Raw genomic sequence first — 27,300 nt, 5'->3', positions numbered from 1 at the left:
GACACCAGGCCAGGGGTACTCCAGTGTGCTCCACATAACAGCACCTGGACACAAACCAAGCCCCTACTGCAACAAGGCACGCTCAGAAATTGACAGTGAGTGTTTAGAGACTGCTATGGAAAAGGGACGTCGTAATTTTATGTCTGTTGAATCTAACAAGAAAAAAACAGAGCTTACCTTTTGCAAGATTTAGAGTTCTAAATTTTCATCTCTCTAGGAATTGTCAGTGTATTTGGCTAAATACCAGTCTGTGAGGGATTGGAAATGAAAGTTCACACACATACACACACACACACACAGAGGCATGCACACCTGCACATGCACATACCTACACACACACGGGCACCAAGCCCAGGTCCCTGGACTAGATTATAACACTCTCCACAATGCAATTAGAATCCCTGTCCTATCCTCTGTGACTGCAAATGCTAATACCCTGCAAATGACAGACTTTCCCAAAGAGGCTGAAGGCCAGAAGGTAAACTAGAACCACACTTCACTGAGTTTGTTTCACTTTGAAGACCAGAGATGGTAAGGGGACAGCATTTTTTGTTTTGTTTTGTTTTTTTTTTTTTGGAGGGGTGTTTGCCAAATCCCACTGCAAAATGGGACTGCCCTGGAGAGTGCTAGGGACAGATGGGCCCCTAGCCTCCGCTGCCCACACTGCTGGCACACTGGGGGCTGCTCCAGTCCCCGCCCTACCTGGGGACACTGTGGCTGCACTAAACGGCACCGGTGCTATGAGACAGACCCATCACTGCATATGTGAAAATGAGCAGGCAAGCCAGGCAGGACCTGAGGCCAAGATCGGTGAGCTTAACATTCAACCTGTAAGAATCCTGACGTTGGCCAGGGACTGCAATCTGAACACCTGACTTGTCAGGAACGTACTCATGACAGCACTTGGGAGCATGTAGAAAGCGCGGGCTTCTCCACAGCTAAGAAAACAGCCTTGGGAACCCTCTGCTTCCTTCCCTGCTGCCTGCTCCCCACTCCAGGCCCACGCACACCTACCTGTGAAGTACCTGCTATACTCCTGCTCAACCTTCTGTGCCGCCTCAAACTGCTCTTTGGAATGCCTCTGAGTCACCTTGTCCCTCAGGTAGATGGGGTCTCTCTGCTCCCTGTGGGGACAGCCGGACACCAGGCTGAGCACTGAGCCTCCTCCAGGCCCTCTTTCCTTCCTCTGTCCAGGCTAACAGGGGCCCCATCGAGGCAGGAGTAGGCTGTGGGGGGAGGCCCCATGTGCTCCTCACATGAAGCACAACAACAGCCTGCAGGCTGTTGGGGGAGCTCTGGGCAGATGGGGGAAGGAGGGCCCCCCAGCACACGCACTTGGAACAGATGCACCGGCAGCCCCCAGCGCAGGTCCCAGAAGTTCAGCAGCACAGAAAGGCAAAATGGAGCAGGGTCTTGGCGAGCCCTTGGCCCAAACAGCACAGGAGCCAAAGCTCAGCGAAGGCAACGGCTCCTCAGTCATGAGCCAGCTCGGGGCTGTGTGGCACTGTGCCCAGGCCACTGGCTCCCCTGCTCCTAAGCAGCACGTAGAGAGGAAAGCGGGCTGGGGCAGGAGAGGGGAGCTGTGCAGACCAAGCTGGCCATGCCCAAAAAACAGCAGCAGCACCCAAATGGCAGAGGGGCGCGGGGAAGGGGCTGCACTTGGCTGACACCACCTCTGAGTGGGGGACAGGGCTGAGAGGGAAGGGTCATTTTCTACACGTACTGCCTATTTCAAGACCCATAGGCCCATCTCTCATTCCTCAACCCCCCACCCCAACACACCCTGCTCCCTACTTGGGCTCCCAGCCCCACCTGTGACAAGGCCCCAGCGGAGCCCAGGGGGCCAGTTACCTACTTGATGTGCTTGGCGCTCTTGTAGTGGATGAAGATGACAATGGGGTAGATGTGCATGTGGTGGAGCCGCTCAATAGCGTGCGGAGCAATGTCCAGGAGGCAGTGTCGGTTCTGGGGGTAGGGGGTGCAGAGTGAGCCCTGGCGGGCAATGAGGGGCAGCCAGCCGCCTGTCCTGCCACCAGCAGGACCCACCTCACCTCACAGGGCTCTATCCACAAACAAGGCAGTAAAGCCACACAGTGCACCGTGGGGAAACCATACCCACGAAACTCCCAACAAACCCCACTCGCTGTGAGGAAGGCCAAGGCTGGGAGCCAGGGCTTAGGGGGCTGGGGGTGCTGGCCAGCCCAACTCCAAACTTCCTTTCCCACCTTTGCCCAGATACAGGGACCTTCTGAAAGCCCTGCCCCACCCTGGCCTCTGAAGCCTTATTTTTGCCAGACTGAGCGAATGAAGAGCCAGAGTCTGGTGAGCCTTTGTGTGGCTGGGACTGAAGTATGTCTGTCATGTCTGTAGTCCCAGGCCTCCAGATGGAGTGCAGGCCCGTGCACTCCCGACCCCCAGATGCTCCACCAGGGCGTTCCCCCCCACTAGAGCTTGCCCACTTTCAGCAGTGAGAAGCCAACACCTTCATCTAACAGAGAAGGAAAGCAAAGCCCAGCAAGCGAGCTGAGCAGCCTGGAGAAATGGAGCCCAAGGAGAGGCTGTGTCCTGGGACTCTGAGTGTTTGCCCCGCCAGCACTCCCCACAGACATCCCCGCCCTCGTGCTGCCTAGGATGTTCTAAGGCACCAAGAGACATAGCCCTTTTAGGGGCAGGGACCCTGAGGGAAGGCACGTTCCTGTCCCCAGAAGGTGCATGTGAAATTCTTCGGCACATGCATTTGGGGACCCTGTTCTGGAATGCCCTGTGAGAGGCCTTTCTGCAGAGCTCAATACTCTCATCAGAGATGAAACTCCCCCCACCCGCCAGAGAGGGAGACGGGGCGGCACATACACAGGGGAACTCCTCCACCTCCGCCAAGGGATGTGCTTACAGAAACACACAGCAGCCATGAGGGCAATCCCAGGCACAGGTGAACTCAGACTAACACAACACGGTGGGCTCACTGAAGGTCTGAACCGCTGGGGCAGAGGATCATGGACCAGGGGCCTAGACCTGTGCACAGGGGGTCTAATACTGGGTGCCTAATCCTCAGACTGAAGCCCTGGGTACCTTTTCTGTGATCTCCTTTATTGACGCCACAGTGGTCACATCGAAATGGCCGCTTCTCCGCTTATAGTCGACAAACAGGCAATCTTTGACACCCCGCTCAATGGCCTGCTGGGAGGCCTTCATCACCTCTGCAAAGCACAGACGCAGGAATCAGGGAACCCCAGGCCCTGCTGAGGCCCAGCAGAGGGAGCAGGGGAAGAACACTGCTCAGCAGCTGTCAGTAACCCAGTCCTGCCGTGCAAGAATCTGACCCATGTCAGGAGGCTTCTGGAACACTGTGAAATCCGCCCCCCGGTACTGCCGCCCACTGTGCACAGCTGGGCAGGCAGGCAGACAGGGACATAGAGACAAAGAGCCCAGTAGGCACAGAGGGTGCCCCGTGCCCCTTACCAAGGGGACATCTGCAGAACTTGCCAGGAGCCTCATTCACCAGTATCTCCTTCACCACATCCAGCAAAGGCCCCAGAATCAGGACAGGCCTCAGAGCAGTGCAGTCCACCTTCTGGACCCGCTGATAGGCCAGGCTCACCGAATCTGAGGGAGAGAGAGCAGCAGCATCACGGACCCAGCTTGGAGTGGAGGACCTGAGTGGGGCTGGGGAACCCCGCTCCCTGACTTTGCCCACTCTGGTTTGCCTGGGACTCCCCCAGCTTCAGCACTGAAAATCTCATGTTCCGGGCACAACCGGGCATCATCACCCCTGGAGTCCAGCATGAGCACCCCCCATGCCCTCTGTGAACACCAGAGGCAGCTGGTCTCAACCACTCATCCCAGAGCTTCCTTCTGCTCTGATTTTTCCTCGTGGGTCGACGCCTGCTTCCCCTGCCCCATCTCCATTCTCCTCTGCTCTCTGGCAAGGCAGCCTCTGGGGTTTGGCAGGTAAAGCTCCCACTCCCCAGGAAGGTGTGGTCAGTGTAACCCAGACCTGCCCAGTGACAGAGGTGAGGCCTCCCCCATCTGCACGGCTAGAACGGGTGAGTGCTGTGAACCAGCTCTGGCCATGCAGTTGAGGATAACCCTTAAGAAATAGCAGAGGCACAAGATGGAAGGGACCTGGGTCCTGGATGATCCTCAGAACGCAATGCCTCTCCCACATCAACCACAGCTCAGACTTGTACATGATAGAGAAATAAACTGCCCATTATGCTTAAGTCACTGTTACTTGGTTTCAGTTAAAGCAGTCAAACCACTATCCCAGTTGATACATGCAGTAAACCTCCCCTTGCACCAAATGAATAAAGTCCTTGCAGAGAGACACGATCTAAAACCCAGCAAGATCTTCCTGGCGTCTCCCTGGTATAAGTCACTGTGCTGGAATATCAGAAACATAATAAATAGAACACAGAGTTCCTGCCATTAAAAAGCTCACACTTTAACTAGAGTCACAACAGAGCAACACATGAACAGCAAGACAGCACGCAAGAGCTGCCTGGCAATTCCAGGAGTGGCAGGCTTCAGTAGACACTGCAGCTGGATGACAGGGTGAAAAAGACCACTTGGGCAGGCCCAGGAGGGAAGTGGGATGAGAGCGGTGTCTCCAGAAAGAGCAGGGCAAGAGGGTGAGTATGGAGGTGACAGGGAGGGCAGAGCACAAGATGACAGCAGGCTTGGGAGAAAGGGTCCATGAGAGGCTTGGCCTGGAGGGATCTGTACGCATATGCAGAGCAAGGAGTGACTGCAGAGCAGGCACGGGGACCAGGAGGCAGAAGGTTCAGGAGAACACAAGCACAGTGCCAGCTGCAGCAGCAGGCTCCATGAAGACCAACCTGTGGGCAAACTCAGGGGGAGTAAGTAAAGTCTCGCCTCTTCTCTTGCCCTGTCCCTGTGTGTGTGTTTTTTAGAAGTGATCACTGCTGGGCATGGTGGCTCATGTCTGTAATCCCAGCACTTTGGGAGGCTGAGGCAGGTGGATCGCTTGAGGTCAGGAGTTTGAGACCAGCCTGGCCAATAAGGCAAGACCCCGTCTCTACTAAAAATACAAAAATTAGCCAGGTGTGCTGGAGCACACCTGTAATCCCAGCTACTCGGGAGGCTGAAGCACAACAATCACTTGAACCCAGGAGGCGGAGGTTGCAGTGAGCCAAGACTGCACCACTGTACTCCAGCCTGGGCAACAGAGCAAGACTAGATCTCAATAAAAATAAATAAAATAATAAAACTGATCATTATCTACAAACATCCACACAGTCTTTTACACAGCACTTCCTAACCTGGTGACCAGCAGCTCTGTTGTTTAAAACTGGAGGAGGGTTTGGTGGTCACAATCACCACCTTAGAACCCCATGTGGTTCTGAGTGAAGGCTCTGAGGAGAAGTCAAGGGCAAAGAACTTCCTCCAAAAGGAGTTTACATAAACAAATCCTTTCTGTAACAAATCTGAACCTCATGGATAAGGCCAGCACTCCTCTCTGATACCCCTTCCCCAACCCCAGTCCCCACTGGCCTCCTTGAAGGTAACCACTATTACGAGCTGGAAGTGTATCCTAGTTCTTCTTATAAACTGATTTTTATATGCTAAAGAAAACCTAGAATATATATTGTTTAAGTGTGTCTGTGGATACTTTATAACTCGCTCCTTGTCCGGGGCTGTGTTTCTGGGAGGCATCCCTGGTGATTCGTCGTGGGCCTCTCTGCTCCTTTTGGGCATCCCATTAACACTTACTCTGGATCGACTTATCCACTTCCCTGCTGATGGACACTACGTCACCATTCCCTCCATTTACTGGTATAAGAATCATATTCTCAAATTATGGCACAGTCGCTGTAGGGTGGAATTCAATATAGTGCTTAAAAGAATGGTTTGGAAGAATATTACTGAGATGGGAAGATGCTAACAATATGATAGTGGAAATACCTGGATGAAAACAGTATAATGCAGTGTAATCCCAGTTTTGTTGTATTAAGTAAAAAACTGGTAAGAAATACATTAAAATGTTAATGGTTAAAAAAAACCATATTCTCCCTTAATGACTATTAACATTCCACACTGTGGGGTACCAATTTAGGAGATTCCTGTTCCTCCCTGACAATCTTCTTTGTCAGATGTCCTCATAATTACAGAATTGTAAGACTAGACAGCATCTTACGAGTCACTGACTCCAACTGGAGAAGAAAAACAGCCTATCCAAGGTCACAGCTAATCAGGGCAGAGCAAAGGCATGGTCTTGGGGGTTCCAACCTTAGACCATACTGCAATGGCTTTCTTTAAAAGGTGCTGTGGACTGAACTATGTCCCCTCAACATTTATATGTTGAAGCCCTAAGCCCCAATGTGACTACATTTGGAGACGGAGCCTTCAGGAGGTTAAGTTAAATGAGGTCAGAAGAGCAAGGCCCTAATCTGATAGAACTGTGGCTTTTTAAGAGGAAGAGACATCAGAGATCTCTCTGTCTCCAACATGTGAGGACACAGCAAGGAGGCAGCCGCGTACAAGGCAGGATGACAGCCCTCACCAGAACCAACCACACTGGCACCCAGGTCTTGGATTTCCAACCTCAAGAACTGTGAGAAAATGAATTCTTGTTATATAAGTCACCTAGTCTGTGGTATTGGTTTTTTGGTTTGTTTTTGTTTTTGAGATATGCTCTTGCTTTGTTGCCAGGCTGAAGAGGAGTGGCACAATCATAGCTCATTGCAGCACTGAACTCCTGGGCTTAGGTGATCTCCAGCCTCAGCCTCCTGAGTAGCTGGGACTACAGGCACACGCCACCACACTTGATTAGTTTTTTAAAGTTTTTGTAGAGATGGGAGTCTTGCCATGTTGCCCAGGCTGGTCTCAAACTCCTGGCCTCAAGCGATCCTCTTGCCTCAGCCTCCCAAAGTGCTGGGATTACAGGTGTGAGCTACCATGCCCGGCCTGTGGTATTTGGTTACGGCGGCCCTAGCAGACTAAGATAAAAGGAAAACCAGTCCTCCATATATTCCTGAGACACTCCTGCACAAGCCCCTAAAGGAGCAAGCATAAAGACATGCAGTGTCCTCTGGGTGGGGGAGAGTTGAGTCCACTTAGGAGACCATTGCAGGTGGGTGCATAATCAGCAGGGTGGGGAGTACCAGGGATGCTATGCAGTAGTTGGAAGCAATAAACTAAAGCAGGAATTCAAAACCCACTGTGCATTAGAATTAGCTGGGGTAACTTTTAAACTACTACACAGGGATTACCACTCCCAGGTATAATGGAACAGCTTGCAGCATCCCTTGGAGAACAACTAGAAAATCTGGGTAAAAAATGAGAAATATCTTTTTGAAGGCATCGTAGAGTGGCAGAGACAAGACAGGATTTGAGATGCCAAGATCCTGGAGAGAAGGAAACCGGAGTATTAGAAGCTGACATTCTGCAGGCCTTTCCCCCTTCAGAGCAACTGGAGACTTCTAAAGTGAGAGTGAAGGGCAGAGAACCCAGGCAGAGGGCCACTGCTGAGGGGCTGGGAACCCAGGCAGAGGGCCGCTGATAAGGACCGAGAACCCAGGCAGAGGGCCGCTGCTGAGGGCTGAGAACTCAGGCACAGGGCCGCTGCTGAGGGCTGAGAACCCAGGCAGAGGGCCGCTGCTGAGGGCTGAGAACCCAGGCACAGGGCCGCTGCTGAGGGCTGAGAACCCAGGCACAGGGCCGCTGCTGAGGGCTGAGAACCCAGGCACAGGGCTGCTGCTGAGGGCTGAGAACCCAGGCACAGGGCCGCTAAGGACTGAGAACCCACGAAAAGTTTCTGAAAATCTCCAAAGCAGGTGAGATCAAAACGTAGTTCACGGCTGCCAGGACCTGGTGGGTCATGATTCCAGAGGAAGGCAAGGGCAAAGAACTAAGTCTGGTATCACAGGTTTTCCCTTAAAGCCATTTGCCAAATTCTTAAGCTATGAAAAGCAAGAAGCTAAGCATCTAAGAAAGTCACTAAGACACTGAGCAGTGTTCCATGGCCTCCCAGTGCTGAAGAGTGAGAAACTGGAAGTCAAGGTTCCCTAGGGAGGAGCGGCCCTAGGGAACACCCCAGGCTGGGACCACTGGTGGGCCACCCCCTAGGGTCAGGTGAACCACCAGCTGCACAAAAGCTGCAACCCAGCCTGAGGTCAGCTGAGTCTGTGGCTGGATCGAAGTGATGTGCGAGCAGCGGCTATCTCCAGAGCAGAGGGCAGACCCTCTCTGGAGGCTAGCAACATCACTCAGAGCCCCAAAAATCCCCTAAACATAACTTCTGACATCTCAATAAACAATAACCAGGCATATCATGGGGCAGAACCAAGAAAAACAAAGACCACAGAAAGAGACTCAGGGATGACCACACATGACAGTTACCAAACGCAGTCTTTACAAACATACGATTCAAGTATTTAAGAGGACAGATGACAAGAGGGAAAGTCTCAGCAGAGAATTAAAGCCTGGTAAAAAAGAACCAGGGGGAAACTCTAGAGTGATAAATAAAATACAACTTCTGAAAGTAAGAACATAATGGATGTAACAGAAGAGTGGAATAATGAACAGGAAAAAAGAGTAGAAAACAACCAGGCTGGCTGAATCATGGAGAGAAAGAAAGAAGTGGAAAATACAGGAGAAAAAGAGCCCAGAAGACAGGAGACAGACAGGGTATCGTCAAAGAACGAAAACCCCAAGGAGAGGCGAGGTCAGCACAGAAGCAATGGGAAAGAAACCGCGGCCAGGAATCTCCAAAACCGACCACACCACCAAGCTACAGATGTAAAAAGTGCTAAGAACCTTCTGAGCAGGATAAACACAAAGAAAACCACACAGGGGACGCATGGTATGGTAAGAAATTAAGAAGTTTCTTTCTGAGAAAGGAAGGCAGAGAAAACCCTACCCACACATGGTGGTGGACGGGTGGTGGCACTGCCTTCAGCACTGAGCCTGGAAAGATGACTTCTCACCAGCAATGAGTGTGGCAGGCTGACAAGTGTTCCCCAAAGACTGACTCATGTCCTAAGCCCCAGATCCCATGAGCATTACACCTTATTCAATGAAAGAAGCGATGATTCAGTTAAAGGCCTTGGGAGGAAGGGCTTTTCCTGGAGTATCTGGGTGGGTCCTAAATAAAACCCCACGGGTCTCTGAGAGGCAGAGGGAGTTGAGAGAGAGACCCACGTGGAGGACGAGGTGACGTGAAGACGGAGCAGATGAGATTTGAAGATGACAGTGATGTGGCCACAGCAAAGGCTTGGCGGCAGTCACCGGAAGCTGGGAGGGGCAAGGAACAGGCTCTCTCCTCAAGCCCCGAGGGAGCGAAGGTTGGCCAACAATTTGACTGACCCAGTGGTCCTGAGTGTGGACTTCTGGCCTCCAGAACTGGGGGAGGATAAACCTGTGTGTTTGAAGCCGCACAGTCTGTGGTAATTGGGTACAGCGGCCACAGGAAACTACTACACAAAGAGAGCCAGGGACCAGGAATGATATCTTTAAAGCACCCAAGTAAAACATCCACCAATCTAAAATTCTATATCCAGTGAGAATCTCCAAAAATGATATTAAAATGGACATTTTCAGACACAAACACTGACAGGATGTGTCACCAAAAAACCTGCACTACAAGAAAAACATTTCTGCAAGTTGTTTAGCAGAAAGAAAACAAAATCAGAAGCACAAAACTGCAGGAAGGAATAAAGAGCAATGGAAATGTAAAAGGCAAATCCGATGAATAACTGATGTGCAAATGGACAGACTGAGTCAGAGTTAAAGTATCTGTAGAATTAAAATGAGAAAAGTATGGCCGGGCGCAGTGCCTTGCGCCTGTAATCCCGGATGCAGTGCCTTGCACTTTGGGAGGCCAAGGCGGGCGGCTCACTTGAGGTCAGGAGTTTCAAGACCAGCCTGGCCAACATGGTGAAACCCCGTCTCTACTAAAAATACAAAAATTAGCCAGATGTGGTGACAGGCACCTGTAATCCCAGCTACTCGGCAGGCTGAGGCAGGAAAATCGCTTGAACCTGGGATGCGGAGGTTGCAGTGAGCCGAGATTGTACCACTGCACTCTGGCCTGGGCGACAGAGCGAAATTCTGCCTCAAAAAAAAAAATAATAATAAAATAAAATGAGAATAGTATCAAAGTTAGAAAAGAGATAAATGGAGTTAGTGGTTTGATGTCTTAGAATTATCAGGGAAGTGATCAAAGCAATGATTTCTCTTAGCAGTAAGTCAAAGGTGCACACTGTGAGGTCTATTTTAACCCCCAAAAGAATAAAATAGAAACAACTAAACACTAGTAGATGTGAGAGGATAACAGTAGATGATATAGGGGCAGAATAAAACAAACACATGATTCATTTTTAAAAAGCAAGAAAGAAGACAAACATAAACGAGGTAGAATGAATAGAAAACAAACAGTAAGATGGGAAATGTCTACTTTATGTAATGGGGTAAATACTCTTGATGAAACAATCAAGACTGCCACAGGGGTGTTCAAATTGTGGAAATTCCTCACACTGCTCACTTTTCTGTAAATGAATGTGTGCATTGCTGTATGTATGTTACACTTGGATAAAATTTTTTAAAAGACAGATTGCCACAGTGGATTTAAAAAGTCCCACATGCTGCTTATAAGCGATATTTAAATATAAAGTGACAGAAAAGTTTGAAGTAAAAGAAAAAGATAAACTGTGCCAAAGATAACCAAAAGAAAACTGGTAATGTCAATAAAAATATCACATAAAATAGACTTTCAGCAAGAAACATTCCTGGAGATCAAGAAGGGCATTTTATAACGATAAAAAGGTTAATTTACCAGGAAGGTGTAACAATGCAAAAGGTGTATGTACCTAATGACAACTTCAAGATATATACTGAAAAACACCTGAAGAGCTAAAAGGAAGAATAGGCAAAGGGCTACTTTTCAAAGACGCTAGCACCACTGGACAAATGCCAAACATAATGGAGATGGCACCTACGGAGAAAGAAGCAGAGGGCACAAGAGTAGAAGCCAAAGAGAGTGAAGGAAAAAAAGCAAAATAAGAGAGAAACCTTGCCTTGATTAACAGGTTGGCTTTTTTTTTTTTTTTTTTTTTTTGGAGACAGGGTCTCACTCTGTTGCCTGGGCTAGAGTGCAGTGGCGTGATCACAGTTCACTGCAGCTCTTGACCTCCCAGGCTGAAGCAATCTTCCTGCCTCAGCCTCTTCGGTAGCTGGAACTACAGGCATGAGCCACCGCACCAGGCTAATTTTTGTATTTTTTAGTAGAGATGGGGTTTCACCATGTTGGCCAGGCTGGTCTTCAACTCCCTGCCTCAAGTGATCCACCCACCTCGGCCTCCCAAAGTGCTGGGATTACAGGTGTGCACCACCATGCCTGGCCTAAACTTTTTCTATAAGGGGCAAGATAGTAAATATTTTAGGCTTTGAAGGCAAAACGGCAAAATTAAGCAATTGTTATCAGCAAAGGGCTAATAGACTTTTCTACATCTTACATTTTAAGAAGTGTAAAAACCCATGCTCAGCTCACAGACCATTTAAAAACAGGCAGTGGTCCACACTCGGTCCATGGCCAATAGTTTGCCAACCCTTGTCCCAGCTGATAGTGACAGTGGGCCATGAACTACAGTGTGATCCACTGAACTCCCTAGGCCTAAGGTCTTCATTGTAAAAAGGGAAGAGAGGGAGGGAGGCAGCCAGCTGCCCTACACTCTGCTGCTTACTGCCACCCCCACACCTGATTGCCAGGGAGGGTACATTCTAGGACAGTAGACAGTAGACACACACCAGGGCCCTGGGAGCCACGTTCCTAAGGGCCTCTTGCTTTAAAGGACAAATGCATCCTTTCCACAAGGGCTGTCTACCAGGGGATGTCTGACATCTCCTATCACTCAACTCCAGCCCTGGACTAGCATCTTGCTCCAGAAAGATTATATAAGACTTGTTAATGAACACAGGACTGAGGCCAGAAATGCCGAAGTTCTGCAGAAACTGACAGCTCTTGGTCACTACCAAGCAGCCTGTAAGAACCTAAAAACAAATGGCAAGCAAGGCACTCAGCAGAGATTGCTTCTTGACTACCCAATAGCTAACCCCTCCATTCTTCCTTAGTAACTGAACCTCTTACTGAGGCCAGCAATGCACCCAGCTAAAACATGCCTTTTCTTTTGGTTTTAATTATTTTTTGAGACAGGATCTTGCTCTGTCACCCAGGCTGGAGTACGGTGGCGCGATCTTGGCTCACTGCACCTCCGCCTCCTGGGTTCAAACGATTCTCCTGCCTCAACCTCCCAAGTAGCTGGGATTACAGGTGCATGCCACCACACCTGGCGAATTTTTGTATTTTTAGTAGAGACAGGGTTTCACCATGTTGGCCAGGCTGGTCTTGAACTCCTGACCTCAGGTGATCCACCCACCTCAGCCTCCCAAAGTGCTGGGATTAAACGTGTGAGCTGCTGTGCCCAGCCAAAACATGCCTTTTTGACCTCTCTTGCACATGCAAGTGGACAGTGAGATGTAAGTTGAAGTCACAGGTTAGGGCTTCCAGATAGCTGCTGAAAGAGGCACACTCAGCTGAGGCACACTTCTGCCTTACCACCCCTTCCTTCCTCCTGCTGCCTGAAACAGGGACATGATGGCTGCAGCTGCACTGACAGGCGGTGACCGGGGGGATGGAAGCCACACCCCATAGATGTGGCTCTGAAGATGGCAGCACCCCCCAACCAAGCCGAACACACACCTTCAGACTTGTGCACAAAAGCAAAGTAAGACTCTCTTTTGTTTAAGTCCCTGTTGTGGAGCTCCTGGATCCACAGCAAGCCCCATCTGGAGAGCCCACTGGAAAATGAGCTCAGCCACTTGCCTTCAAAGAGTGGAATGGAGTCATTGGAAAAGGCATCCAAGGCGAGCAGGTCTTTCCCGTCCTTGGACCCGCTGCGTTTGTGCTTGTGTTTCCTCCGAAAAAAGGACCGGCGTGCAGCCGCTGACAGCGTCTTTGTGGCGCTATTGTCATCTTTGACTTCAGACATGCTGAGCCTCCTGGAGAATTCTTGGTCCATCCTGTGGCACAGGGGACAATGCTGGGCAGGGCCATCGAGACCCTGCTGCCCTGCCCTTCCTGCCCTTCCTGGTGAGAAAAGCAAGGGTGGGCCAGGCACCGGGCTCCCCCAACACTCCTTGGCAGGTCTCAAGGCTACATCTCCTCCCACGCCCCTGGGAACCCTCGGTACATGCTGTGGCGGCGACACAAACACCAGCACAGGGCAAACTCTCAGAGCAGGCGATTTTTTCTACTACAGCATATTCAGCTCGGTGTCAAAAGGAACTGCTAGGACAGCCTTCAATTGGTGACATGACAAGTTACGCTTCCTGCCATAGAAGGGAAATGATGCAGGGATGCAGGCTGCCTTGAAAACATGCTCAGTGACAGGAGCCAGATGAAAGGCCACACTATGCAATCCCATCCACACAGGAGTCCAGACAGGGAGACCCATGGGTATCAAAAGTAAAGTAGTGGCTGCCTAGGGCTGAGGGCTGGGTGGGAGGACAGTGGGATAAGGGGCTGACAGCTAATGGGTCTGGGGTTTGTTTGAGGTGATGGAAATGCTCTAAAATTAAGTGTAGTGGCGGCTGCACACACCTATGAATATGTTGAAAACCACTGAATGGTACACTTTGAGGGAGTGGCAAGGCATGAGTATCTCCATAAATCCATTTTTCTAAAACAAATTATGCCTTCTGACCCATCACTGTGCTCTATACAGCACTGACTCACACTAGGAGCAGCTTTTCAGACCAGCACTTTTGGCAAAATGTAGAGAGCAGAAGCTAAGATAAGAAGCAGAATCCCTCCTCCAGCAGCCCTGGCCCCAGCCCCCTCCCATGGGACAGCTCCATGGCTGGTGGCCCTTGGCGACCCCTGCCCCACCCCACCCCAGGCCCGGAGAACACTTACACATATTTGCTGGGAATCTGCCCGCGCTGGATCTTCTGGGCATTCTCGTCCAGCTGCCAAGCCATCCAGGACCCGAACGTGCCCTGGGGCAAGGTGTCATCCACGTAGAGAATGTCATCCTTCTTAAAGCTCAACTCATGCTCCACATCTGCCAGCCGGTCGTATAAGGCCCTGGACCACAGCACAGAAGGAACACGATCAGGCGGCTCTGGCCACCAAGCACAAACCAGGTATATTCTGTGGCCAGGCCCCTAAGGCTGCCATTCTGCTTTGGGCTGTCTCCAAACTTGATCAGGAATTGCCGAAGGTGGTGATTCTCAAAGTGGGGAGCCCTGTGTTTTACATAAAGGGGCAAAGACTGCCTTTGCTCCCCTAACACTGAGGGCGCATCCCCATCAAAGAACTCACCAAGATCTGAGGCCATAACTTCCCTTTCCAGGTGGCCTTTCCCAGTTGCCTCCCTCCTCGAAGCCCGGGCCCGGCCCCTGGTTCCTACAGACTGGAATCTCTCTAGGATGGAAATATGTCATCTTCTACCCTAGAGACAGGAGTTGTACCGCATCAGTGTTCTCATGCTTTCTGTGATCTTGAATCTTAGGAAATGTGAAGAAAGCTCTGAGCTCCTCCTAGAAAGCCTGCTGCCATCCCTAAATGCCCACAGCATTTCATACAGTAGTAAGGGCACTGAAGATGCCTGGAAGTCCACACACACTGCAGAAGGATCTGCAAACCTGGCTTGGGGGATACCAGAAAAAGAGGAGCACAGCACACAGGAAAACGGGGCTCGACTGCCTCCAAATTTTCCAGGACTTAAGCCCTAAAGAGGGAGCCCATCTGGTTCTTTAAGCCCTAAAGGGTTGTTTTAAGTCACAATCATCTCACCATAAATAAGCGTGCAGATTGAGTGTCAAGGAATGATGATCATGGCCCCAGCCTTGGGGGGCAAGAAACAGAGAGCCATTCACCAGGAAGAGAGTCTCCAGCGAAACCCTCTCCTCTGGCTCCAAATCTCCCACCGATTCCCCAGCCACTGGTACCTGATGTAGAAGCTGTCACCAGGCAGGCCCTTGGCCTTCGTGAACTCCTCGGGGCGGTACTGCACCTTCAGGCGGACGCCATCCCTGGGCTTCAGCATCTCCACGTAGACTTCCTCCACTGTCTTGTTCCGCACGTCCAGGCTGCCATACTGCCAGGGATGGGGGTGGATGCATCAGAAGGCAGAAGCCAGGGGGCAGCTTGGGCACCCCAGAGGGGCCAGTGCGGACCATACGGCAGAAATTCAACATCCCTCCTTAACTGAGACTCTGGCTGCCTCCCCTCTGCAGGAAGGACTAAGTCTTCATGGTCTCCCCAGCCTCCAGGTCCCGTGCATGCTCCCTGGACACCAAGTCCTCTGCCAAGTGGCTGCCCTGCCCTTGACAGCTTATCCAGGAAAAACCCCGTTCTGGTGACCGGCAAGTCTGGGCTTTTCAGAATAGGGACCTTCCTCTTGCTGATGCTGCCTGTGCTTTTATTTATTTATTTATTTTCTGAAACAGGGTCTCCCTCTGTCACACAGACTGAGTGCAGTGGTGCAATCACAGCTCACAGTAGCCTATACCTCCCTAGGCTCAAGTGATCCTCCCACCTCAGCCTCCAGAATAGCTGGGACAACAGGCACACTCCACCACCACGCCTGACTAATTTTTTTGTTTTGTTTTCTGTAAAGACAGGGTCTCACTATGTCGCCCAGGCTGGTCTTGAACTCTTGGGCTCAAGTAATTCTCCCACCTTGGCCTCCTAAAATTCACAGGTGTGAGCCACCAAACCCAGCCCAACTTGTGCCTTTATATTCTCACAAACCATCTCCCCCATGAGGCAGGAGACCACAGAGAAACACCATCCTCTCTCATCAGAACAGAGTCCTGCAGCTACATCACCTGAGGGCGAGCACCTCCTGGTGCCCAGGGCCTGAGCCAAGGCTCTGCCCTCGGGTTCCCTCGATGGCCTGCCTGGCTTCACAGGGACCTCCTCAGAGGAGCTTGGCAGGATTCTGGGTTTACAGGGATTAAAAATCAACCCTGACCAGGCACAGTGGCTCACGCCTGTAATCCCTGTACTTTGGGAGGCCGAGGCGGGTGGATCACCTGAGGTCAGGAGTTTGAGACTAGCCTGGCCAACATGATGAAACCCCGTCTCTACTAAAAATACAAAAAAAAATTAGCTGGGCATGTTGGTGCACGCCTTTATTCTCAGCTACTCAGGAGGCTGAGGCAGGAGAATCGCTTGAAACTGGGAGGTGGAGGTTGCGGTGAGTCGAGATTGCATCACCACACTCCAGCCTGGGCAACAAGAGCAAAACTCTGTCTCCAAAAAAAAAAAAAAAAAATCAATCCTGAAGCTGGGCACGGTAGCTCATGCCTGTAATCACAGCAATTTGGAAGGCCGAGGTGGGCAGATCACTTGAGGTCAGGAGTTTGAGACCAGCCTGGGCAACATGGTGAAACCTGGTCTCTACTAAAAATATAAAAATTAGCTGGGTATCGTGGCACATGCCTGTAGTCCCAGCTACTCGGAAGGCTGAGGCAGGAGAATCGCTTGAACCTGGGAAGTGAAGGTTGCAGTGAGCTGAGATTGTGCCAGTACACTCCAGCCTGGGCGACAGTGCAAGACTCTGCCTCAACAACAACAAAAGTCAGCCCTGACTGGCTCACCAGATGAGAGGCTGTACTCCTCCGTCTTTGGTGCCACCTGAGATGGCAGCAAGCCCACTGTGCAGGTAGATGGAGGCCTGGCCTGCTCAGCAGCTCAGAACTCACCTCCAGGATGAGGTCCCCCGGCACGAGGCCGTCAGGACCCTTGGCAGGACTGTCATCCTCCACTTCAGCCACAAACACCCCATGCAGGTTCCCACCACACAAGTGCACCCCAAGCTCCAGCTGGGACTTTCTGATGAAGACAGTGCGTGGCTCCAGGGTCTTCTTGTTGGCATCTCCCGCAATCCTTTCAGGAAAAAAACAAAGTTCCTCAACTGTGCACAAGGAGGAGGCACAAAAAGACAAACCAGTGGCCAATGCCCTAACCGCTTTCTGCCTGCTTCTTGGGGTCTCAGAACCACAGGGAGCTGAGAGGTGGCCTCTAGTTCTACTGGCTCGGCATTCAAGGCAGGATGCTAAGGTGCACTGGAGATGAAGGCAAGACCCCAGGTCCAAAGCCAGTTGGGGGGGGGGGTCAAAACCATAAATCAGTGCCTCTGCTCCTGGGCCCGGCTACCAATCTCATGCCTTAGAGATCAGGATGGCCTCCCTCCCCTGTGGATCACACTCATTTTTCTAACTTAGTACTTCCCAAGGAAAGGTAAAGTTGGCCTCACTGTCCAGAGCACAGCAATGCATTCAGCAAATGTCTACGAAGCAGCTTCTATAGACCAGCAACTGCTAACTCGTGAAGAGGGGCCCCTTGCCATCAAGGCACTTACAGTCAAGGGAGGGAAGCTGAAAGTAAGCTGCTGAACACATGGAGGGAGTGAGATGGGACAGCGATGGAAACAGATAAAGGGGGCTTCAGGGGAGACACCAACCCAGGAGGAAAACCTTGCAGCAGGTAAGTTCCAACGTGACAGATTCTGGTATAGGGAATGCAGAGCTGGCCTCATTCTGTGAGATGCTGCCCAGGACTTGGTGAAGGCCTCTCAGTGCTGGAGACACAGCTCCTCCAGGACGGCAGAGTGATCATGTCACACCCTGGCCTGGATGGCCCTCCCTGCAGCCCCAGGCCAGGCTGGACACTGTGCAGCTCCCATGGAGCTCCTTCCTCCTCCTGAACTCTGCTGCTCCCTCAGCCTGGACTTCTCTTTATGCCCACTCTTGGCTCTTGCCTGTCCTGAACATTTTAATCCAGCTGCCACCTCCCCTGCCACACTCCAGTGATCTTCCTGCCTTCTCTTCGGCGGCCAGCAGTGCCCTCCCGGCTCCCTGACTGTGCTGCACATGCCCGGCACTGGTCTGCCACTTCGCTGGGGGAAGCACTGCTGTGGGTGGCTGATGACTGTGGGAATGTGTCCAAAGACAGACTCAGAAAGCAAGTGAATAAGAAAAGGAGAAGACAAAGAGAAGATGCAGGGGAAAAAACAAGTCAATAGAAAACAGGAGAAAAAGAGAAAGGAAAAGAGAGAGTAGGGAGGGAAAAAAGGAATGCCGTGCTCCTGGCCCAACTCCTGAAGACCTGGTGTGTGGCCTGCAGCACATGAGGCCAGCTGCCCAGTGCCCACGCCACTTGGAGAATGTGCTCAGCCCCACCCAGCCGAAGTGGACACAGGGAAGGCTCACAGCAACATATGCTGACCTGGAGCTGCTCTGCTTGGCGGCGGGGGTGCTAGGCCCCTCGTCCTGCTCCATCAGTGGGTCGATGACAGAGGGATGCTCCGGGGTGGTGGTGCCACTGCCCTGGAGAGTGGAGTGCGTACTGGCAGGGTCCAGGTGTGAGCTGGAGGCGGAGGACAGGAGGGATAAGGAGCAGTACAAAGCCACCCAGAGCCACCCCCACTCCTGTGGCAACTAGGTCTGAGCTATAAATGGGGACCAGGTCACACAGCCCTACACCCTGTGCCCTGAGCAGAGCAGACACATTAGAAGCCTGGACCCATGACATCCACCTGTCCTCTCCCCTCCACCTGTCCTCAGCTCAGGGGCCCTCTCCAAAGGCATCTGGCCTCAGGAAGCTGTGAGCATCCTGTCCCTTTTCCTCTGCCTGTGCATCCCATCTCTCCTGCTGAGCTTGTGGTGCAGCACTGCAAGGCGTTGCTCCCCTTCTTTTCTGCCCTTCAACCCACAGCTCAGGGGCAGATACAGACAGGTGTACAGCGTCTGCTCCTGGACAGGGAGCCAAACACTTTGAGCAAGAATCCACCCCCAGGGCCACAGCTCCTGGCTACCATGGGCCCCTGCTGGTCAGGGGGACCACGGCCATCTGTTTCCACACCCCATTTCAGGAGGAGACAGCCTCTCTATATATGCCCCTTTTCCAAAATCCAGGGCTGGTCAACTCTCTCTTTAGCAGCAGTAGGATCCCCAGAACTTACGGCTGGCACCCTGGGTCTCCCTGCAATGAGCGGAGTGCTGCTGCACCCACCTCTCCACCCCCAGCCCAGATGGCCTGGAGAAGCCCGCACTCACCTGGACCGGGAGTGGCTGCTGAGCTGGTGCACGTGGGGGTTGTACTGGGCCAGGATGGTGATGGTATCACACTGCTGCCCGATGATGAGCCGTGCCTGCTGCTCCGTGGCGCTCCGCAGGTTTATGCCGTTGAACTGGGAAAACACCAGGATGGGCTCAGTGAGGGGGTCGGGGCTGTGGACAGGGAGGAGGCCCGGGGGACTTGGGAGCACTGCTGTTCCCTAGGAGGAAGAGACGGGGAAGAAGTGCAGGTTTCCATGGGCGCCATGCAGGACGGCAGCTCCCTCTCACCTCCAGTAACTGATCCCCGTACTCGAGGCCGGCCTGGTGAGCAATGCTCCCCACGGTCACCTTGGAGACGTAGATGCCACCCTTCTCTCCACTCACGATGGAGATGCCCAGCGGCTCTGAGCCCTTCTGCACCTTCACGTGGCGTGGCTCCTCCATATAAGGCCTAAGGAAAAGTCAAAAGTTTCAGGGACTCAGGATCAAACAAAAGGGTTGGGGAGAGCCTGAGCTCTCCGATCAGGCATATGATCAGACAGTGCAGAAAGGGCCCTGAGCCTGGATGCTCCCACTGTGACACAGCTACATGGGGACATGGTGGGCCCACCCCTGTGTGACAAACAATCACATTCCCACAGCCTCACGCAACAAGAGCACAGCACACACAGACACGCAACCACCCAGGCCAAAGACACAGAGAACGGTCCGTGTGAACTATAAACACTGATACATGTGGATTTTCATTACAGGAGAGGAGCTGCCCCACAATATGCAATTACAAACTCCGGGGGGTCTTGAGATGCCCTCCAAGGAAAAGAGATGGCTCCTGGGATGACATTCCATCCTAAGGGGGCAACAGAAAATAATCCAGTTTTATGTTTACTGGCTACACAGAGTAATGCAAACTGGTCACAGAAATTAAGCTGCTGCAGACCCAAGCCTTTGTAAAGGGAGAAGGCTGGGAGCAAGGCTGCAGCCATGCACTTGCTGCCCTGGGGCTGTACAGTGCACCCAAGGGTGCCGGGGCAGGGGCTCAGCAGGGAGCCTCTGGGCAGGCCAACCGCATGGTGGAAGACCTGGGCCTGGTGGCCACATGCAGCCTCAGAAGAGATCTGTGGTGGCAGAGACATCTGGAAGGCGACAAAGGTTAGAAAGAAGATAAGGGACGCTCAGAGGAGAAAGACAATCAGAGACACCTGGAACATAACAGAAAAGAGAGTCGAGTGATGCGGAGCCTCCCATTGGGACTTCACGCCACCCAGGGCTTCATTCCTCCAAGGTATGGACACCTGAGATTTTCCTCGCAGGATAAAACCATATAGCCAAAGGCCGAGGGGGCCAGTCCAGGTCCCCTCTACAGCACATGGTCAGGATAGATTCTAGCAGGGAGGCACCTAAACCACCCCACCCCGGCCACCTGGAGGCAGAGCAGCTTCCCACTTGGCAGTCTCAGCCTGTGGCCCTATGACCCAGCCCTCTTGGGAAGGACAGATTAAAATTCTTCTTGAGTTGTCCCTGCTTTCTCCCACCCTCCAAAGTGTTCCCACTTCCCAAACTTGCCCACTCTGGAAGTCCTCCCTTGACCCTCCAGCTCAGACAGATCCACCTCAGCCTACACCCACGGTCCCTTCCGATTCAACATGGATTACAGCCCCATGCTGTTGAGAGCTGCAGAGCCCTCAGCACACAGCCACCCCCACATCACCCTCCTGCCCCAGCCTTAGATGATGAAACAGAGGCCCAGAGCAGAAAGAGGTCCACCTCCGTACAACACGTGTATCACAATAAAGGAGCAAGCAACTAAGTCACAGCAATAGCCACCCAACAGAACGATGATCTGAACCAGGTTCCCAGGTTCCAGTGACATGCAAAGACGTAAGGGACACACCACAGGGTGGGGAGGCCCGACCGGCATCATTTCACTTATATTCATCTGCATCTGCAAACAAAAGTATGTGTGGATTTATGCACAAGGAGGCTTCTTATGTAGGACATTACCAAGTGTTAACAATGGTGTCTCCAGGTGAGGGGATCCAAGCTAATCTTTTTTTTCTTTCTTTTTTTTTTGGAGGCGATTCTTGCTCTGTCACCCAGACTGGAGTGCAGTGGCATGATCTCAGCTCGCTGCAACCTCCACCTCCTGGGTTCCAACGATTCTCTTGCCTCAGCCTCTCAAGTAGCTGGGATTACAGGTGTGCGCCACCACGCCCAGCTAATTTTTGTATTTTTAGTAGAGACAGGGTTTCACCATGTTGGCCAGGCTGGTCTCGAACTCCTGACCTCAGGTGATACGCCCGTCTCAGCCACCCAAAGTGCTGGGATTACAGGCATAGGCTACCACGCCCGGCCAGAGATAATCTTTATAGTCTTCTGAATGATTTGAATTGTTTGTAATAGGCATAGAAGTTTTCTCTAAACAATAGCTGCTTCTCAAAAGAGGTTTATAAAGTATACTTAAACTATTACAAATAGCTAAAAACATAACATTAAGGGAGATTTGATTATGTACATAAATAATAAAGCATGTAATATATATATATATATATATATTTCCAAAGGGTAATGGCAATTGAATCTCTTGTTGAAGAAATTATCTGTGACTTTTTTCTTTCTACTTTTCTGTTTTTTATTTTTTGAGATGGAGTCTCACTCTGTCACCCAGGCTGGAGTGCAATGGCGCGATCTCAGCTCACTGCAACCTCCGCCTCCCGGGTTCAAGCAATTCTCCTGCCTCAGCCTCCCGAGTAGCAGGGACTACAGGTGCCCGCCACCATGCCTGGCTAATTTTTGTATTTTTAGTAGAGACGGGGTTTCACCTTGTTGGTCAGGTTGGTCTCAAACTCCTGACCTCCAGTGATCCACCTGCCTCGGCCTCCTTACAGGCGTGAACCACAGCACTCGGCCTTCTTTCTACTTTTCTATGTCCCTGATTTTCCATAACAAGTATAAAATACTATACTTCAGAATCTGGGAGACGGCTATTTTTAAAAAGAAAGCTGTTGCTCAGTCAGGTCTCACATGTCAAATTTCATCTCCAATCGGATCCTAACCACCATAAGGGCAGGAGTCACTCACATTTTTCTCCCTCCTGGAGCAGGTCCTGGCTCTCCGTGCCCTGCGGGGAGCTAAGGGAATGCTTGGCAGTGGGTGGCAAGGCCCTTTCCACAACTGAAGAACCCACTTCACTTGGGGAAGGTCCCGTCCTCTCCGTGGCCAGGGCCGGGGCTGAGTAAAACAGGCCAGCATGCTCCTGCGCGTGCCACACGGTAAGAGCTCCGTCAGCATTTCCTCCGAGTTACACCCGATTCCCCTATTGGGGCCAGGCCTCTGTGTTTTGCTGTCCTTCCGTTACCCCTCAGGTTTTCTGGTTTGTTGCCTTTTAAGTTCAGATTTTCAAGTCAAATACAAGATTTTCTCTGGCTGGGCGCGGTGGCTCACGTCTGTAATCCCAACACTGTGGGAGGCCGAGGCGTGCGGATCACCTGAGGTCAGGAGTTCAAGACCAGCTTGACCAACATGGTGAAACCCCATCTCTACTAAAAATACAAAAATTAGCCAGGCGTGGTGGTGGGCGCCTGTAATCTCCGCTACTCAGGAGGCTGAGGCACAAGAATCGCCTTGAACTTGGGAGGCAGAGATTGCAGTGAGCCAAAATTGCACCACTGTACTCCAGCCTGGGCGAAAAGAGCAAAACTCTGTCTCAAAAAAATATATATTTTCTTAACATAGGGCCCACCCCTGCTGAGGCTCACAGCTACAGAGGCCTCAGCTTTCTGGATTCAAATGAAAGAGAGTATCTGTGTTTCTTTTGGTGATTAAATAAAGGTAAGTTTATCAGAGCTCTTTAAGATCTACAATCTAGACAGAAGCTGTTAAATATAAACACAATCTAGTAAGTTCCATCTAGGGGAACAACAGAGAGGGATGTGTGTGCACAGTGCGCGGGGGTGACGGATTCCATGGAGGAGGTGCCTCTGGACAGACAGCAAGCCTACAGTCAACCTGAAACCTAAGATGGACCTACATTCTAAAATGAACCAGTACCAGTAAAAAGCTAGGCTGCACATTTATGCTTTCCTCCTGTGTAAATTTTATTTCACAACAGAAAGCTTCAAGTGAGAGGGAAAAAGCAAAGGGTAAGAATGAGTCCCGGTGCCAGCCGCTAACCACGTGGCCACAGGTCTGTCACTCCAACGTCTGGATCCAGTTTCCTCAACTGTGAAACAGGGATAACAATAATAACGACACTGGCAGGGTCCCTGTAAGGATCTCGTGACTTAGCCACATGTAAAGTGCTTGAACAAGGGCCCAGGAAGGTGTAAATGGTGCCATGATGGCATGATCACCGTCAGGTCGTTTCCAGCATCATCTACTGTGAGCCCACTTGGCTCCCTGCCTTGCCATCCACACACGCCCCACCTCCCTGCATCCAGTGCCCCATGGCACTTACTGGTGACACCAGCAAATGCTGGGACACCCAAGCTACTCCTGCTGCTTCTACTAAGCCGCTTCCCTGCAGAGCCCAGGCCCGCTGCCGGGATGCACACTGTCCACCGGTTTACCCACGCCACCGATGACTGGCCACGCTCACCTGTCCTTTCTCCGCTCCCCGAGGGACGCGGGGTTGACAGCGATTCTGGGCAATGTGGAGGCTGAGGTCTGGGACTGGCTACAAGAGGACAGGGTGTCGATGTTCAGGGGTGACTGTGGAGGAGTGCTGCATTCAGAATGTGACACTGAACCTGCAGACAGGAGCGGGTAATGCCGGTGTGAACTCCCATCTCACTTCCCCAACAGCCAAGACCAAGAGGCAGATGCGATCCAGACACACAGCTCTATCCCCACTGCATCACATAGTCTGGAACTCAGATGCTAGGCTCTGCGTTGCCCCCTACCGCCCCACATCACCAGGCCTACTGCTGGGCTCAGTGAATTTTTACTGACTGACTGAGATGACTATGAAGTTCTCAGCTAAGCCCAGAGACTCCACCATGAGGAGTCAGACCGCAGGAAAAGCAGGAGAGATGGGAGTGTTGAGAAGTCCTTACCTCTGTCGGAGCCCACGACATTCCGTGGATATCTTGGTGTTGATGGGATTTTAATGCGTTCCGCCTTGAACTGCAAGTTACTTGAAGAACCTATTGTTCCATAAGGGAACAAACCTTCAGGCCTCATGGTTAAACACCACCCTGTCCTCCCTCTCCACCAGGCTACCAGTCAGGATGATAAATGCAAAGCTGGGCCCTGCTGTTTATTCCTGAGGGAGGCTTGATGTGGAACAGTCAAGAAAAGCAGACGTTTAACATTTATCTCAAACTGTGCAGGCCCAGACTGCTCCAGAACAGGAGCGCACAAGTCTCACTTCTAGCCACGGAACAGCAGCCTAAGAGACACGGTGGCTGCTCCATCTTTTCTCCCCAGCGCCAGAGTTCCCCAAGATCTCCATGGGCTACCTCTGTCCGACTCTCCTCTGGGGTTCACTTTCCATACAAAAATGTATGAAGAGCCATACAAAACAGTCCAGAATGAGGCCAACAACCTCAGGGACACAGAGCAAGACTCCTAGCTGAGGGGTCACCTGAATGACCATAAGGGCCCCGCAGAAAGCGGAAGGCGAAAGCAATGGCTCTGACAGCAGCATGGGCATGGCTGGCCCATGAAGGAAGCAGCCCTTCCCAGTAGAGAAATGAGCTCAGTCCCAGGAGGTGACAGGAGCTCGTATGGGGAGCCCACCCGCAGATCTGGACATTAGGATGCAGGCAGAGATGAAAAGCTTGGCACCCTCTGCAGCACAAAGTCCAAGTGGTGCAGTTACCGAGGCGGGCGCTGGAGGGCAGTGAGTTGGACCCATGGGTGGCTCTCATCTCAGAGTAGTCACTGCAGGTCCTGTGGCTTAGGTCCAGGCTCAGGCGTCCCTGGTGCTGGACACTGCATAAAAACAAGAGGTAAGGAGTTCGGGAGGAGAACCAGGAACAGATGTGGCCACTGGGGAGAAACACACAGACCAGCCAAGGCTTCCCAAGCGGGCAGAAGGGAGGCCCAGGAGCCACTGATTATCAGCCGAGGATAGCAGGCTGCCCTCAGCCACTCCCAGAGGTGGCATCCACCAAGGGCCTTCAAGCAGTAGAAAAGGCCACACACGGGGCGGCCAGTATCATACCCACTCCAGCCATAGGGTCAGGATTAGGCTCACTAGGAGGAAGTGATAAAAAAACAGAGGCTTTGCAACCTGGGTGGGCCCGGGGAGGGGGAACCTGTCCTCCCAGGAAGTGGGTAAGGAGAGACAAGATGGGCACAGAGGACTTTGGGGAGGGGACCTATGTGCCTCACTCGGGACAGCGTGCCTAAGAAACTGGAGGGCAGAGCAGGGATCGCCCACATCAGGCTGCCCTGAGGCCAGGCCTCAACAGCATCTTTTTCCAGCTATGTAATGAGGTGACATCTCTTCCCTGCTTAAACTCTACAGTGGTCTCCACTGTCCTTAGAATAAAATCCAAACTCTTCATCACGGCTGCAGGTCCCACAGGGTTTGTGCCCTGTGACCTCAAACCTCTTCTTGACTCGCTGCCCCTTTGCCAAGCTCCCACCACTGTGCCTGGGTGCCCTGGCCTTGGCACCGATGGCCCTTCTCCCTGGAGGCTCCAGCCCAGGTCTTGTGCAGCTGGCCTCTTTCATCCTTCTGGTCACAGCAGCATCCCCTCTGCCACAGGGCCCTTCCTGACCACCCACTCTAACTTGCCACCCTCTTCCAAGTCACAGCCCAGCCTGTCACCCTGTTTGACTGCCTTCATAGCCTCTCGGCACCATCTGATATCACTTCGTTCATTTTTTTTCTGTCTGCCTCCCACATTTGAAAAACCACACCACATGAGCTAGAAGCTAATTTGTTTAGTTCAGCATTGTATCCTCTTATAATCAGGATAGACCAAGGCATGTAGTAGGTGCTCAAAAAATATCTGTCAAATGAATGAGTAAGAGTGGCCTGGAGCCAGCCCACCCTCTTATGAAGTACCAGTTTCCTCATCTTCAAAACAGAGACAGTAATAGGACTTAGCCCATGAGGTTGCTGTTGATTCGGTGAAATGATATTCATAAAGGCCTGAGCACAGTGGCTGGCACATAAGCACTTATCAGCTGCTATCAGTATCGTGTCCTTCCAGTACCTTTTGAAACCTTGTGCTGATGAATTCAGAAAGCAGCCCTAAGGCTCCCTTTCCCTGTGCTGCTCTAGCCAGTCCCCTCCCAGGCAGGCAAGGAAGCTTCTCCATCAATGAGCCTCTTTATGCGCCCGTGGTTCCATGTCCAGGCAGGCTTGGGCAGCTGGGGTACAGAGAAGCGTAGGGTGCCTTCACATACCTGGGATGCAAACCCTGGGGGCCAGCATCTCGGGCCGCAGGTGGAGAGCTACAGGGGCCGACCCTGTGGCTGCGCACAGTGTAGATGGGGTTCCGCAGGATGGAGCTCACGGTGGTGCTGGGGGTCAAACTCCGGGGAACAGTGCCTAGAAATAGGCTTGGTGAAAAAAGTCGCCCCAAAGGACCCAGCCAGCCCAGGACTTATACAAGCCTTTCCCCTGTATTCCAGGATGCAGCCGCAGTCTTTTGGGAAAAGGGCTTGGGAGATGAGTTTTAACCACCAATTCATAATGTGGCTGTGGCTCCTGGCCTGTCTCCATTTGTAAAAAGGGGGCAAGTCTCTTTCATGCTTCCTATTTCCCAGGTTGCTATGGGGAGAAAGCATTTTGACAAGCTAAGACATGCCATGGCTACAAGACAAACCATCCCAGACAGGGCAGCATTTCCCAGTTCTCTGGACCTCAGGGCTGAAAACAAAGACCTCAGGGCTGAAAACTCTGAAATGCTGCCTCCCCTCTCCCTGGAGACTAGGCATCCCGAGTTTACACCAACCCTCAGCCCCAGCCCCTGGCTGGCTGACTCACCCACAGACGGCCTGCTAGGGTATAGCGGGGGGTTGCTGTGCCGGCTGGAATGCCCAGGTGAGTAAGGTGTCCACTCCTGGAGCTCCGGGGAGAGTTCTCCACTGGCCGGGACACACTTCTGTTCCTGCAGATGCAAGGGCAAGAGTGTCTGCTAGAAAGAGTGGAGCGTGGCCAGGTGCAGTGGCTCACACCTATAATCCCAGCACTCTGGGAGGCCGAGGCGGGCAGATCACCTAAGGTCAGGAGTTCGAGACCACCCTGGCCAACATGGC

The 27,300-nt window shown here is 52.0% G+C and overlaps 1 protein-coding gene across 3 annotated transcripts in view; it reads right to left on the bottom strand.

The window, feature by feature from the left end:
* DLG5 (discs large MAGUK scaffold protein 5) overlaps positions 1-27,300 on the bottom strand; it is a 135,643-nt gene that overhangs the window by 2,204 nt on the left and 106,139 nt on the right. For all 3 annotated transcript variants that reach the window (XM_054435604.2, XM_054435606.2, XM_054435605.2), the window contains 16 exons: positions 27,029-27,152; positions 26,446-26,590; positions 24,905-25,017; positions 24,138-24,227; positions 23,681-23,831; positions 19,375-19,537; positions 19,084-19,217; positions 18,254-18,394; positions 16,729-16,912; positions 14,968-15,116; positions 13,931-14,101; positions 12,839-13,035; positions 3,460-3,603; positions 3,070-3,197; positions 1,856-1,965; positions 1,015-1,124 (listed from right to left, as the gene is read on the bottom strand). In XM_054435604.2, the coding sequence (XP_054291579.1) occupies positions 1,015-1,124; positions 1,856-1,965; positions 3,070-3,197; positions 3,460-3,603; positions 12,839-13,035; positions 13,931-14,101; positions 14,968-15,116; positions 16,729-16,912; positions 18,254-18,394; positions 19,084-19,217; positions 19,375-19,537; positions 23,681-23,831; positions 24,138-24,227; positions 24,905-25,017; positions 26,446-26,590; positions 27,029-27,152 (2,254 nt within the window). The remainder of the gene's footprint in view (positions 1-1,014; positions 1,125-1,855; positions 1,966-3,069; positions 3,198-3,459; positions 3,604-12,838; positions 13,036-13,930; positions 14,102-14,967; positions 15,117-16,728; positions 16,913-18,253; positions 18,395-19,083; positions 19,218-19,374; positions 19,538-23,680; positions 23,832-24,137; positions 24,228-24,904; positions 25,018-26,445; positions 26,591-27,028; positions 27,153-27,300) is intronic.

This window comes from Pongo pygmaeus, chromosome 8 (assembly GCF_028885625.2).
Source record: "Pongo pygmaeus isolate AG05252 chromosome 8, NHGRI_mPonPyg2-v2.0_pri, whole genome shotgun sequence".
NCBI lineage: Eukaryota > Metazoa > Chordata > Mammalia > Primates > Hominidae > Pongo > Pongo pygmaeus.
Note: the sequence above shows the minus strand (reverse complement) of the source record. Positions and strands in the feature narration are given on the sequence as shown.